Consider the following 14,838-nt stretch of genomic DNA (forward strand, 5'->3'; position numbering starts at 1 on the left):
AACTCTTTTTTGTTAGTAACTCTTTTTTGTTAGTAACTCTTTTTTGTCAGTACTTCATTACCCCCCTGATATCAATCAGCACTGTGAGTCCAGCATGAATAAATCTAGAGCAGCGTGTGATAGGAGGCTCTGGGGTGGTTCTTTGCCAGATATGTTCCTGCAGTTCTTTCAGTGGGCCATCAGACCATCTCCAGGGCAGGAGGCTGGGAATGGCTCGTGGCCACTCATAGTTCCTGCCCTGCTGCAGGAGATTTGCAGTGCTGAAAGCTGAGTGCCAAGTGGTTTTGGGTGTTGAAACTCCTGATGTGTCCATGGCATTAACTCTTCGATTTCAGGACATTTGGAAGGAAACTGGCAATGTTGGTTAAAATGCATTCATTTTTAGGAACATTACAGATCTGTGTACTATTTCCAAGCTTTTCTCACAAGCAAATATTTTTTTTATCCTTTCACTAAATAGCAGATGAAGGACATGCAAAGTAGTGCTCCTTCAAACTTAAAATCAGCGTTTGACTGAAAAAAAATGAAGTATGCAGGGAAAAAAATGAATAACTACTGTTTTCTCATGGCTCATTATGCATGACTCATGGCAGGGTATTCCATTTCCCAATGGCAAAGATAGATGCATCTTTCTTAATTGAAGCAAGTCTCCTTAATCCTTGAGAAGCTGAGCTCATTATTCACTGAGAGTAATTCTGGTGCTTTTGCATGGCAGAAAAAAGGTATGCATTTCAAAAATTACAGCAAATGCTGCAGTTCAGAGGATTGATTAGCTGTGCCGGGCGTGTGGGACCCTCAGCTGAGAGAAGTCTGGAAAGTGCCATTTTACATGTCTAAAAGGGAAGTTTTAGCTTCCTGTAATGGGCTGAGAACCAGCAGACACTGCCACACTGGCAGTCACACTCCTCCTGCACGTGCTGTTCAGGATCTTGTGGCATTTCCTAGGAAAGCTGTGTTTTGCCAATTGCCAGTGAACAAACCCAGCCCCAGTACCTGGTGCTGCCCAGGGTGCTGCCTGCCTACAAACCAGGGCACTCCCCTGCTCTTTAATGAGCAGGTTTTATTTCTCCTGGTGTTCTTTGACGGTGTGGGGCACAGCTGTGGTGGTTCCCCACTGTGCCTTGGCAGGGTGGCTGGGGACAGAATCAGTGTGTTCCACATGTGTTGTCCTGCAGAGCACAAGAGCACAAGCAGAGGGTGTCTGAGCCGGAGCTGTCATTCCAACACGTTACCACTGCTTGTGTAAATCCCCACTTACTAAATTGCAAAATGACTCCTTTATCCACACACACTGGTGTCAGATATTGTAATGAGTGCTTCTGGTGCATCTGAGGGTCGTTTATTGTGCCTTCTGCACAGCACTTGAAAGGGCAGATCTGCTGGTGGTTCACCAGTGGCTTCTGCACACTCTGCAAGCAGCAGAGAGGTCACGAATCACACAACTTCTTTCATATGTTTTGAAAGAAAAGACCACTTTAAGCAAAGCATAAATGCAACCATATGCCTGTATCTTGGAATCTTCACTGAAATCTGACAATAAAATTGCTGTGTGTGTGATTTGCTTTCTGAGGAAGAAACACTGTTGCTTTAGAGCAGCAGTAGAGCAGCAATTAACTTGCTGGTCTTTTCTAGTTAAGTGTAAAAATGATTATCGAGTGCAAAATTGGTAGAAGATTAGTAGAAGTAAGATTTTGGTAATTCTTGTAGACAGTGCTTGCCTTTGTTTCCCTCTAGAAGAAAGAGGCAACAGTTAAAACCAGAAGAAATCTTGTTGCAGTCGGTTCAATAGGAGAAGAATATGCAAAGTGGAACTGTTTCTGTTTTGTTAATCTTGGTAGAACTCTAAATAAATACTGTCACACTAATTTAGGACTTGTTGAACAACCATTTCATATTAAGAAAAATCTTTACAACACACTTTACTTTTCTGTTGAAGGGAAAAAAAAAAGTGTGAGCTTTCCTTCATTAACCTTTCCACAGTGATTTTGATAGTCAAAGCTGAATGATTTGCCTTTTGGAAATTTTGTAAAAATCTTAATTAAACACCATCTTCTAATATTCAGCATCTCCACAAAGAGGACAGCTTGCAGAGGTTGCTTCAGGGGCTGAAAGGAAAATGCCCTTAAACACCAAAATTGTCAGTGCTGTTTGTGATTAGAACTGTTTGCTTTAATGTGATTCCTCAGAAAGATTACTGAGAAATCTGGGTGGTTGTGCACCAGCAGTGATGTTGGCTGACACCTTCAGAGTTCTTCTGCATGGAGGAGAAGCAGATTGTTCCCTCAGGCAGAGTGTGACCCAGCCAGATAGAACAGAGTGAAAAGATTGACTCACCCCTGAACACCTAAAATGCAACCAAGGGCAGCACTGGATACAGAAAGGTAGCAGGTAGCAACTGTGATATTTAAGATAGTGGAGGTGTTTTTAAACAACAGTGGCAACATGACCACTAAGGAGAGTGTAGGAGGGAATTGTCTGCTCTGGAAACATGTTGGTTACTGGGGGGATTTATTGAGTGAACTCCGTGTGCATCAGAGTGGGACCACTGCCCACGAAAGGAAAATGGAACTCAAATCGGTTTTTAAACAGAAGGAAGCAGGAGTTCCCTGGGTGCAGTAACCAGTTAATCACTGGGAGCATCCAACTGGGCAGACAAGAAGGATGGTAGATAAGGGAGGCAGAAGTGAAAAAGGATAAGTCAAAAGTAGCCTCTTTAACTGTGGCTGATACTGCTGTGACTGACCATCCTTAATTTCCTCTTTACAATACCATCAACTCACACTGTTTAACAGAATGATTTCTTTAAAGGAGAACTTACATTTGTTTTAACACAGGGGTGCAATCGTCAATCCCAGAGTTTTCTCAGTTTGGTATTCTTGCCAACTTTGCAGGTGCACTGAAAAAGAAATTGTGTGTTAAAATGTGTGTCAATCTATCAATTAAATTATGCTTGTGTGTTACCATGTTATAATTCCAGAATTATATAATCCTGAAGAAGCTGAAGTAAATGTTTCCCACGTAAAAATGCTGAGGGGAGATTTATTTGGAAATGATGTGACATGCTCTGCCATCCTGCATTGTAGCCTTTCTCTCTAAAATCTTGACACTGAGAACATTTACAGAAAAGGCTAACAGAAGGGAAATAAAATTAAAATTATTTTGGAAAAAGAGACACAAAATCGTTACCTAACTGTTCTGGAAGTCTCTTGCTGCTTGTTGAGGTGCTGTTTGAAGCCTGGCTGCAGGAGGGCCTTTGGAGCAGTGGGATGTGCCCACCCTGCCCAGGGCTGGCTGGGGAGGCAGAGCAGAGCTCTGCACCCCTCTGGCTGCTGGTCCACAGCCCTCACCTGGGATTCCTGCTGCTTATGGGGGATCATTGAATCGAGGGGCAGAGAATGATTTTGGTGTTAAAAATTAACACTTTGGTTACTGCTTGAATTGTAAAGTTTCTGCCTTAAACTGGTTGTGGTTTTAGTTGTGTTAATGCACTGAATAAATTGATTGACCATGTCCTGATTGCCTTTTTTGATCTCCAACGTGTGTTTGTTGCTGCAGGCAAGAAGACAGCAAGACCCTAGTCCTGGGTCTACCCTGGGCAGTGGAGATGATCTCAAACTCCGTTAATGGGCTGCACACGTGCATTGCTTCTACCTGGCAAAGGATTGAATAAAAGACCAGAAACTGTGAGAACTGGGTACATTATGGTCTGTTCCTGACCTGCGGCAGTCCGAGTCACCACCCACTGCCATGGTTTGCACTATGTTTATGTTACAATACCTGCATTTCCCATTTTAAGCATGTAGCCAGTGGCAATTTGAAATTTTGGTTTTTTCTATGCAAACTTATTTTTGTTGGCACTATTTTAGTGAAATGGAAACTTATGCAGCTATAAAACCGTTTTTCTCAACTGTAATAAAAATTGTCACTTAAAAATAGGTCAAGATATTGCAGATTTAGAACTTTTTTTGTTGTTGTTTTGTTTTGGTTTGGTTTTTTTTTTTAAACTGCTGGAAGCCAATGCATTCCAAGCTTAATTTTTTAATATGGGCTTTTGGAATTTTCATTGTCCTTATTGTGCTCCTGCTTTATTTTAGATACGCATTCTTATCTTTCTTTCAGTTTTCTTTTTTTTTCCAAATTTGCAAGACCTTCTTAAAACTGCTGACATTATTTTGCGTTATTTCCAAGCTAAACCCAGTGAATCAGAGCTGTTGGAAACAGTTTTCAAACTTTTGTGGGTTTGTAAACGTTACAGTTGCAGTATTCTCTTAACTGCTAACGATTCATTAGTTCCACTTTTTAAATGATAAAACTCTTGAAGTGTATATTTTCAGGCATTAATGCATTCTGCCCCGTGTCTGCCCTGGGTTTTATCTGTATCCCGTGAGTTTGGGTGGCTCTTGGCCCCTGTCTGTTGTGCTTTACTGGACTCAGAGGAAGTCGCAGGCTGGCTTCTGCTTTATTCAGGGATTTTTTTAACTCGTTCTGAAAAGGGATACTGCAACTCCACAATCAGATCCAACAGCATTTCAACTGGGAACAAAAGTGATCAGCTGCCAAGGTGATATGTATGAAATCATGTTTAAGATAACTGCTTTAAGTATATTTTATATCTTAGGCTTTTTGTAAAGTTGTGCTGGATGGTGAAGAGCTGAGATGAGGTTGTGTGCAGAAGCCTCACCCTGCACACAGGCCACTTCTATTAAATCTTATGCAAGTTAAGACTACATTGCAGTATGTATTGCATTTTCTAACAGGGTAAGATTTGGGATGAATTAATGTGTGAATTAATCTTGGTTTATTTGGGGTGATGGTGAATGGACTTGTTCCAAAGTTTTCATTGCATCCAATATTTGAAGAAAATTGATTGGAAATGTGATGTCATTTGGCTTTGTTAAAATATGGTGCTTCCTGTACAGCCTGATTGATTAAAATGTCACTTAAATACCTTTTTAAAATAGGTGATCTGACTTCAGTATTTTAAGAATTATTTTAAAGCTAGAAACTGTATGGTTAGAACAGTTAAATCTTTATTAAAATCTATAATTAAGACAATTACACATTCCTCATTAATGGCAAAACAATTGATGCAAAAGAGGTCTTGCAAAAATGTAAGCAGATGTCAATGTGAAGGAGAATCTTTGTATGTTAATAATATGAATATTTAACATTCACTTAAAAATGTCATTAACTGTAAACTGTGAGAATCTCATCAAATAGAAATATTTTGATACTTCAATTTAAATGTGATTCACCTGAAAGAGAATCTTTTTCACTCTGTGGCCACGTACTCTTCTTGCTTTTCTTCCCTCAAAGAAGTAATTTTTCTAAAGTGTTTCTGCAAAGAGTTATTTAAGGGACACACGCATGCAGCTGCACGCAGCCCTAGCCTTGGATCTTCTCTGCCATCTGTGTATTTTTGATGGAATAGTCTGAAGATTTATTTTAAAAGGTTTTCCTAACGTTTCAGACGGTGGTTTTGAACCATAAGTACACGGAAATGACGCTCTCAGATATTAACATTGCTATCTCTGTGTAAATACTGAACTTTCCCTATCATCATTTAGCATTCTGCTGCTTCCCATATCTTAATGCTGGCATTAAGATCACAGCCCTTCCCCTCTGCTGGTTAGTGCAGACTTTTTAAAGTGCATTTTAAGTTATTGATGCAATTTGATATTTTTCATGATTTCTATTTAAACTGAAGTTGCATCATCTTTCTCGAATTCATCTCCTGTAAGAGTTGCCTTAAGCTACAGGATTGCTTTTGCTACTTTTTGTGTTGTATGTTTAACTTTCATAATAAACTTCTGTGTAGTGAAAACGAGGTGCTATAAAGTTCTTTCTGGCTGCCTGGCAGTCCAGGCTGAGGTGCTGGTGTCTGTGGGGTGACTGTGCAGCCGTGCCCGTGCAGGGCTGCCCTGCTGGCCGTGCCTGAAGCAGCAGTGACATCCAGTGGTCACTCGACTCACCGACCCCCCCTCCCTCGTGTTCAGCAGCTCTCCGGGAGGGAACCTTTAATAAAAGGTCTGCAGCTGGGGAAAATGTGGATTTTGCTGCCCTAAAAATCTTGTTTCTTGGAACTGCTCTGCCCTGCTCACCCTGGGAGCAGGTCTGTGCTCCAGCGCCCCAGGCAGTTGTACCTGGCTGGGTTGTGCCCAACAAACAACAGGAGGGTGTTGTTTGTGGCACGTTGTCATAGCAGCCATTAAACCTTGTTAATTGGGCTGCTCTGGGCCAGGGAGAAAGAAGGGGGCTTTGCACGATGGAATTCAGAAAATGGGGAGATGTGATAAAATCCTGTGGGCAAAATATGAGTGTTGTAGTGCTACCGTGAAGCTGCTAAAATTTGAGGTGGTATAACTTGAAATAGTTAATACTGAATGACTGACAGTGCTGGTTATGCACTGAAATCAAGCAGAGAATAACTTAATAACTGGAGAGCTGCTTTCTGCTTTGAGAATATTTACATGCAAACAGACAGCGTGTAACCTTTTTGTATCTTTTCACAATCTGACTGTGAACAGATCAGAGAACAACTCCTAAAAACAGCCCTGCTGTGACCTGTGGCTTTCCTGAAGATGTTCTTCAGTTTGGAAGGGAGGTAGCTTGTAAAAGAGACATACAGGGAAGAATTTCTTCTGATATCTAATCCAAACCTCCCCTTTATGTCAGTTTGAAGCCATTTCCCCTTGTCCTTTCTCTTCATGCCCTTGTTGAAAGTCCCTCTCAAACTCTTGTAGCACTCTTAGTTACTGAGGGGGCTCTAAGGTCTTCTTGGAACCTTCTGCTGCCTGAACAACTCCTGTATACACAGGAGAGGTGCTCCAGCCCTCTGAGCTGCTTTATGGCCTCCTCTGGACTTGCTCCAGCAGGTCCATGTCCTTTTGTCGGGGAGCTGCATCCATCCCAGAGCTGGATGCAGTAGTGCAGGTGGGACTCTCAGTGTTTAGTCCATTTGCTGAGGTTCTCAAAGCCTGGATGAACGGATTTTCCTGGTCTCTCTTAAGGGGAACAGCAGCTGTCCCGTGTTCATGGTCCCCCCTCTGAAAGTAGAAAACAGAAAATGAAACTGGGGGTGAAAACAGCAGCTTTTCTGTTCCTGAAGATCTCTGCTGGTTTGTCTAATAACAAGCCTTGTTCAGGTAAGGGCTGGGAAGTTAAATGAAGGAGATGTGGTTTTGGAGACCTTCAGAACTGCCTGGCCTAGCACAGTGTCAGCAGGACTTCTGCATTTATTTTTGCCTGTCAGTAGTTCAGGTCTCCACTCTATCACAGATGGAGTAAAGAATCTGTCCTGTCTGCACAGAAGAAGGACCAATTTTGGTGAAGTTACATTATTTTTTTACTACATTTCCAATGCAAATAAGAGAATGACAAAAATGGCTTCAAGGATGAGAATTACACTGAGAAGTTGGAGCAGAGTGAACATTTGCATGGGCAACATTTCTCATAGCTCATTTGCCTGACATCCTGTCTTCACACTGCCATGAAATGCAAATCCCAGGCCATGCATATTCATCAGCTGCTGCATGCTCAGAGCTGCTCTGGGTTTAAGTAACTATTAAATAGGTTTCTCAATTACAGGTTGAGATAAGTGAATTTTCAGAGTTGCCTTGGGCTCGTTTCTTAAAGCTCAGGAGTGAGAGAAGGAAAAAGCAGCTCAGAAGAGCCGAGTGCTGCCTGGGCTGGTGCTGTCACCTGGCACAGGGGCTGGCTGGGGAAGGAGGGGGAACTGAAATGCTCCTTGCTCAGCCCAGTGCCTCTTACTGAGCCTTGTCCACGGTCCATCACAGCTGGAGAGACTTTTGTCAAGTCTTTGGTGCTCCTCACAACTCTTCTGATGTGTAACTCTGTATTCCACCCTGTTGGACTTGACAGGGTGGGCTTGGAAGATGTGCTCTGCTTTCCCTTGTTCCACAGACTGATTCTCTGTTTTTCATAGGAACTGCTGCCATTACTGCGTTTCCCCCTTTGCAATCTTCTTTCTTCCCCAGAGCAGCTGATGGGTTTAGCTTGAAAACAGAAAGACCTTCTAGGGCTGGAGCAAAGTTTGCTCCTGAAAGCTCCTGGCTTTTCCAGCTGTTACCCACTGGTTTGCTGGGAGAGTCTGTCCCTTTGAGCCTTTCCCAGCTGCATCCCCAACCGTTTCAGCTCTTGCTGTTCCTACCTTACAAAAACCCAGCACAGTATAGGTGTAGAGAAACAAGCAGTGTAAGAGAACTAAAGTTTTTTGGCTGTGGGATGCTCTTGGCCCCGATCACTTCCCCTGTGACTGACTGTTCCTGGAGCAGATGACTGGGGTGGCTGTGCTGCTGCTGCTGCTGCAGGATTTTGGAAGCATTTCAGGGCTTCAGCCCTTCACAGCAGTGATGCAGATCATGGCTGTTCAAGCCATGCCCCTTGGGAGAGCTCAGACGTGAAGAGCTGAGGTTGGTATGGGGAGAAGTAAGTTGGTTCAGGGAAGAAGCCCTGGGAGGGTGGATTTAACCACATAGGTGGAGTGTAAGCCTTTGGCTTTGGGAAGTGAGCAGGTACTGAGCACACCAGGGTGGAAGAGAAAGTGGGGAGGAAGGGGTCCCACCAGTGCAGGTGCTACTGACACTGACCCTCCCTTCAGTGGGCACTGTTGGCTCTGCCCCTGCTTTTCGGTGGCCAAAATGGTTGTGGCTCTTGGTTTGAGCCTTGAGCAGAGTGGGCCCACACGGTGCTGAGTGCTCATCCCCAGTGCAGTGGTTCTGGGTGCTGATTACGGGATTTGTTCCAGTCTATGGATTTGATGAGGGAAGTGGGAGGGATTTCCCTCAATATGAGCAAGGATGCAGAGTCTGGAGCCCCTGCACCCTGTGTGAGTCCCTGATCTGTCCCACCTCTGCCTTTGGCTGGAGACACAACATCCTGTCCCTGCCCTCCCTTCCCTGCTGCTCTGAGCCCTTTGCAGAGGGGTGTGTAATCTTGGTTGTGATCATATATCACAGCTTTTCAGGAGGTGGGGCTGAGCAGGGCTTGCCCCAGGAGCTGGTTGCCACCAGGGCAAACAGTGTCAAACAGGGACAATGGCCCTGCTGGGAGGGACTTGCTGTCTGCATTGGGCCTTCAGCGGCACTCGGTGGCCAGAAGTGTTGAATTAATTGCCAAGGCTCATTCCTGGCTTGTTCACTTGACTTGTTCATTATAACTCAGCTCCTGGTTTGCGTTCTGTCCAGTCGTGGTGCTGTGGTGCTGTGCTCAGCTCCTGAAGGATGTGGGGCAGGAGAGGGCAGTGGCAGCTCCATGTCCAGCTGCAGGTTTCTCTTCTGCAGAAGGTGTCGATGCCTCTCAAAGTCCTGCCCACCTGGATATTGAAATTGCCCTCAAACACCGGCCTTGATCTGCACCTCAGTGGCCTTCCCTGGTGCCCCAGGATCTCTGGCTGCTGTCTGTGCCTTGCCACCAGCCTGCAGCTGCTCAGGGAGCCTGTCCTCAGAGCCAGGAGCCTGTGCCCACAGCTGCTGCAGTCCAGGAGGAGGGGGACAGCTGGGGATGCTCAATCCTGCATACGAGCCAGCTGTGGTCCAGCTCCAGGTCATAGAACCATGGAATGGTTAGGATTGGAAGGGATCTAAAAGAGAATCCAGTCCAACCCCCTGCCATGGGCAGGGAACCTTCCAGGTCATTTTCCCTGGCTGTGTTTGGGGTCTGGGGGCCAGGGTGAGGAAGGAGGGCAGGGATAGGCAGTGCTGCAGGCACAGACTGCTCCTGAGCTGCCCAGGGATTGCCTCCTGCTCGGGTCAGAGCAGCTGCTGCTGCCGAGGAGTCCCCGAGGGCTTTCCTGGCAGTGATGGCCCCAGCCCGGGGCTGCTCCCACACAGAGGAGAGGACAGATCCTCTTTTTAGTTCTGCTTTCGGTTCTGCTCTGCAGACACGTCTGCTGTGTGACTGGGAGCTGGTGCTGGTGGTCCTGGGGGCTGCGTGACTTCCTGAAACCACCAACGCCCACAAGGTGCCTCAGTCACCAGCTCCTTCAAACCCTCTCAGCATCCTCTGCTCCTGCACCCAGGGCAGGAGGTGCCAGCAGGACCACAGGGGCACTGGGGAGAGGCTCCTTGAGCACCTCTGTTGTCAGTTCTGTCTGTCACAGCCTGTGATTCGAGTCACTCCTCATTCACCAGAAGTCAGTGACAAAGCAGAGAGCCAGAGATCTTCAGGGGCTCTGAGAGGGACCCTGCAGCTCTGATCCTTTCCTGCTAAATGACAAAACCCTGAGCACCAGGCCTGGAGCAGACTGGTGTGGAGGCTGACCCCTCTGCCCCCCTCCTTGTGCACTTTGACCCATGGCCCTTCCTCCTCATCTGCTCTGCCACTCAGACATCCACTTTGGAAACATCTCTGGAGGAGAAACTCAGCCCACGTGAAAGCCCTGCCACCCATGCAGCACTCCTGGCTCCATAAACCCTTGGAATAAGGGGTTTGGGGATTGTAAATAGGATTCTATAAAAACCCCAAATCCATCTGTTACTTTTTTTCATAAAACCCGTGCTTTAAACAATTTTATTTTTACAGAATCCCCCTACTTTCCCCAGGGTGAATTTCCCCACGAGTTTTTGATGCACAAGTAAAACCCCAAGTGCCTGGTTGGGCAGCAGCCAAGGGGAGGATGCAGTGGCCAGGGGCTCGCTGGAAGCCCCAGCTCAGGGAGGCTCTGGGCAGGGCTCACGACACGCTGGAGACTCCGCGTGTGCTGGAAAAAGGCCCTTTGTGCCCCCCCAGCCCTCTGCGGGTGCAGAGCAGCTCCTCGGCCCCCGGCAGGGAGCTGACGCTGCACATCCTGCCCGTGGTAACCTTGGCCGCCCAAGCTCAGAAAGGGCTCCGGCGGCTTTCTGGGTGATTGAAACCATCCCGGCAGGGCAGGGCAGGGCAGGGCGGGCTCGGAGGGCAGAAGTGCTGAGCCAGCGAAAAACAGAGCCAGGGGTCTCCCCTGGGAAAGGCCGCGTTCGGTGCTGCCAGCCCCTTCCCGCCCGGGGACCCCCACCCTGGCACCAATGGGGCACTGCCCACCTCGGCGGGCCCCCAAACTCCTGGCTGTGGGATAAATCCCCCCGAAGAGGTGGGATAACCCCCCCTTGGAGAGTTCCAACACTTCCCCCAGCAGACGAGCGAGGCTCCCCACCCCGGGAGCTGCCGACGCTGTTTGGATCCATTCCCAACTGCCATCCCAAAATTCTCAGCGGGGAGCGCACCTCCAGAAAAACCCGAGCAACTTCAGAGCTTTATGGCAAATATCCTTCCCGCGACCGAACCAGCGCCGCCCGGGCCGGGGCCGTTTCCAGCCCGTTTTTCCGGGCAGTCCCAGGGCAGATTCCCGCTCAGCCCCGATCCGTGTCCCCGTCGCATCCCGTCGGGAGAGGGCAGCTCTCCCTCGCTCGGAGCCGCCCAGCCTTTCCCCACGCGCGGCTCCATCCCACGCCCGCAAGCCCTGGTGAGTTTTTAGTCCCTCCTGGTAACTTCTGCATTTTTGCCTCTTTTCTTTTGACCGGTTGGACTGCAAAGCCCAGCTCTTCCCTACCAACACCCACCCGCAGATCTGTGGAATTTAGGAAAATTAAGTAAGAATCCAGTAATTCCTTGAAGCTGTTGCTCTCACCCCAAAATGTGACAGCACCGCAAGGCTTTGGCAGCAGGGAACCTGGATTGTCTCCGATGGATGCACCCACTGCCATTCCTTCAGCCAGAAACATTAACAGCTCAGCCAGGCTTTAAAAATTGATTATAATTTTCAGAGAGCTGCACATTGCTTCCTGAGCCCTGGGGCTGAATTTGAGCATTTTCCAAGAAGTGCTCCATAATCTGGAGAGCGAGGAGGGGATTTTATTCTTTTAAAATTTAATTTTTGCCTGTCACGAGCAGTTGCCCAGATGATGGTGGTTTGCCCAATCTGCCTTGAAAATGCCATCCTGCCTGGAGTCACTGGGGAGCCAGGGGGGCTTCTCCAGTCGCTCTGGGGGGTTTGATTTCAGCTGCCCACATTGGTCCCCGCTCAGGACCCTCAGCACTCTGGTTCTGTGGTGGGGGCAGGCAAAGGGGGCTCCATCCCAGCACCCCACAGAGAAGGCTGCTCCCCACCCCCAAGTGCAGCTGCAGCACAGAGCTGCCCAAGGGGAGAACATCCCAGTGTCCCTGGGCAGCTTGCTGGTTGTTGCTGGGTTTGGGGCAGAAGAGGTGTTGGAAGGAGCTGGGAATTTTCATAACTGCTGGCTCAGCTGTGCAAAAACCATGAGCCAGCCCAGCCTGCAGCTGGATCTCCAGCTGGGACAGGCTCTCCAGGTGGAAGGAGCAGGCCAGAGAGGGATGTGCCCAACAGAGCTGGGGTGATCCTGGGGGTCTCCAGCTTCCCTGTGGAGCTGGTGTTCACCTCTGCAAACCAGCCCCTCCTGCTGCTGTCGAAGTGAGGGCTCAAAAGCAGCCCTGAAGCTGCTCTCCTTTGCTGCTGCAGCTGAACACCAGCCATGCAAACAGCCTGGGGGGGGTGTTGCTGCCTCCTGTGACTTTGGATTTGGTTTCTCCTTGTCTTGGTTGGTGGAATGAGAAATGTGGTCTGCAAGGAAACCAGCTCCTCTGGGAATCCAGGGAGGATGCCTCAGGTGCATGGGGGAGTTTTCCTCTGTCTGGGGAAGGAGAGGTTTTGGTCTCAGTGGTGGGCATGGGTGCAGGGGATGCTCCACCTCAGCCATGCCTGCACTTGCTCCCCTTCAGGAGGCTGTGTGGGATGTTCAGCCAGCTGAGATTTCCCACTGATCTGTGCCTGTGCCTGGGACCTCCCTCCTCAGCCTGGGGAGCCGCTGCAATGACCAGCAAACCCCCAGGGCTGTTGGGTGCCACTGCCCCTGCCTGCCCCCAGCCAGCTCACTCTGCCCTCCCACCTGGGTCAGGGCTGTGTTTTAGGCTTGGGGATGTGGAAGGGGCTGGCATCCAGCATCCTAACCTGAGGGCTACCTGTGCCCTGGGCCTGCTTAAAAGTGGTGCTGCGTGTCCTTCATGCCCTGTTAAATGACTGGGGTATGCACATTTCTTTACATATCTATTCTCTCAAACACAGTCCTTATGGATGTCACTATATGAATATATATATAAAAATAATATGTCAGTATTGTATATATACATATTTTATGTATATAGTGATTTGGAGATAGTGGGTGACTCATAAGGGTTAGCCCATGCTCCTGGGAGAGGAAAGGCTAATTCCTCTCTTTGAGCCAATAAAGATGTGTCAGAGGGCTGGAGTGAAGGGGAAACATTGGCAGCACCTCTGTGCTTTTCAGCATATTAAGATGTCACCATGCTTGCATTAAAAAAAAAAAAGCAAGCAAGGCATGAATAATAAATAGAGCAACGTGCAGCTGACTTCAAGGGAAAGCTGATTTCCCTGGGGCTTGCTCCACGCCATATACATTAAAATCTCACCTGCTTTGACAGCTCTGTGACCTGAACAGAGATGCTGAGACACGTGGTGTTCAGAGCAGAGCCTGGCCAAGGTCCTGCTCCCAAACGTGACTGGGATTTCTTTCCAAGGCTTTGATTCCCCCTGCCAGCAATGGCTTGCTCTGCCTGTGGGAAGGAGGTGTAGTGGAAAACCTACCCTGAAACAATGTTTGACTCTTCCTTTTTCTCTTTCAAATACAAGATCCCCAAACTCCTGTGGCTGTGGCTGTGGCTGCCTGACGGGAGTTCTCAGCTGATGTTTTCTGTCCTGCTGTGGGACATTCCATGTGATGGGGCTGGCCTGCTGCTGACCTTGCTGGGACATGGTGGGCACATGGGCAGCCCGTGGATGGTGGGGTCAGGCTGGGACTGAGCATCACCCCCCACAGGGATGCAGCACGGGAGAAGGGACAGGAGATGGGCATCGCCCAAGGAGAGGCTTTCTGCTGCCACCCTCTAATAAACATGGAAAAAATGCATGTCCTCACACTCCCTGCTCTTCTGGAGCATCAACCTGCCACCAGAAGGAGTTACAGCTGCTTCCACACCCACTGAACTCTCCTGGCTGTCCATCACTTGTGCAGCCCTGCTCCAGAGAAGGTGTCGCTTTGCACGGGCCTGGTACGGGCCTGTGTCCTTGGGTTTTATCAGTTACTTTTAATTCTCTGCTTATTTGGGCAATGCTTGACCCGGTGCCTTTCATCTCGGATCGAGTTTCCGCTGTAAAAACGGGTGGTGGTCTGCCATGGGGTGTCCAAAGGGGTGGCACATCCCGGCATCCTGGGGGAGCTCACTTTGCTCCTGGGCTGTGTGGGTGCTTCTGCCACCCGGGGTCTTTGGGTGTGAGCAAGGCAGGTGAGCCCTACCCCAAGGGAAACATGGGCTTCCTTGGGGTCAGAACGCTGGGGTGGCTCAAACAACATCTCAGAGTCAATGACTTCGTTACTACTTTCTTCCTTACTGAGTCATTCCCGTGCTTGTTCCGGTAACTTTGCTCGTGCCACTGACTAATTTCTCCTCAGCTCTTCTCTCCCCCACCCTGGCCCTTCAACAGGAAAAACTGGATGCAACCGGCTTGGTTTGGGCTGGTTGTTTTTCCCTCAGTCCAGAGCTCAGCGGCGCAACCGGGCCTTGCGCTGCGGGTCCCACGCCCGCCCGGCGACAGCGGCGGGACTCGAACTCGGGACCTCCCCGAGCCACCACCCTCCCACACGGCCCGGCCCCGCCCCGGCCCCGCCCCGGCCCCGCCCCCGCGCGGGCGCGCCTGACGGCAGCTGCAAAGCAGTTTTTCAGCAGCCGCAAGTGAGGTGAGTGGCGGCCCCGCGGCGCGGGGGGGGTCGGAGCCCCCCCGGCCCCTCAGACGGGCCGGGACAGGCCGGG

The 14,838-nt window shown here is 48.9% G+C and overlaps 2 protein-coding genes across 4 annotated transcripts in view; both read left to right on the forward strand.

Annotated features, from left to right (window-relative positions):
* CBFB (core-binding factor subunit beta) overlaps nucleotides 1-5,824 on the forward strand; it is a 39,380-nt gene extending 33,556 nt beyond the window's left edge. For both annotated transcript variants that reach the window (XM_027646904.1, XM_027646903.1), the window contains exon 6: nucleotides 3,556-5,824. In XM_027646904.1, coding sequence (XP_027502705.1) covers nucleotides 3,556-3,578 — 23 coding nt within the window. In that variant the 3' untranslated portion in view covers nucleotides 3,579-5,824. The remainder of the gene's footprint in view (nucleotides 1-3,555) is intronic.
* Nucleotides 5,825-14,745: 8,921 nt separating this feature from the next.
* Nucleotides 14,746-14,838, forward strand: part of CUNH16orf70 (chromosome unknown C16orf70 homolog) — a 33,533-nt gene continuing 33,440 nt past the window's right edge. The window contains exon 1 of one of the 2 annotated variants that reach the window (XM_027647122.1): nucleotides 14,746-14,765. The gene's annotated coding sequence lies outside the window, so the exon portion shown is untranslated. The remainder of the gene's footprint in view (nucleotides 14,766-14,838) is intronic. The other variant, XM_027647123.1, reaches the window with a different exon arrangement.

Source organism: Corapipo altera, unplaced genomic scaffold (genome assembly GCF_003945725.1).
Source record: "Corapipo altera isolate COAL_440 unplaced genomic scaffold, ASM394572v1 62, whole genome shotgun sequence".
NCBI lineage: Eukaryota > Metazoa > Chordata > Aves > Passeriformes > Pipridae > Corapipo > Corapipo altera.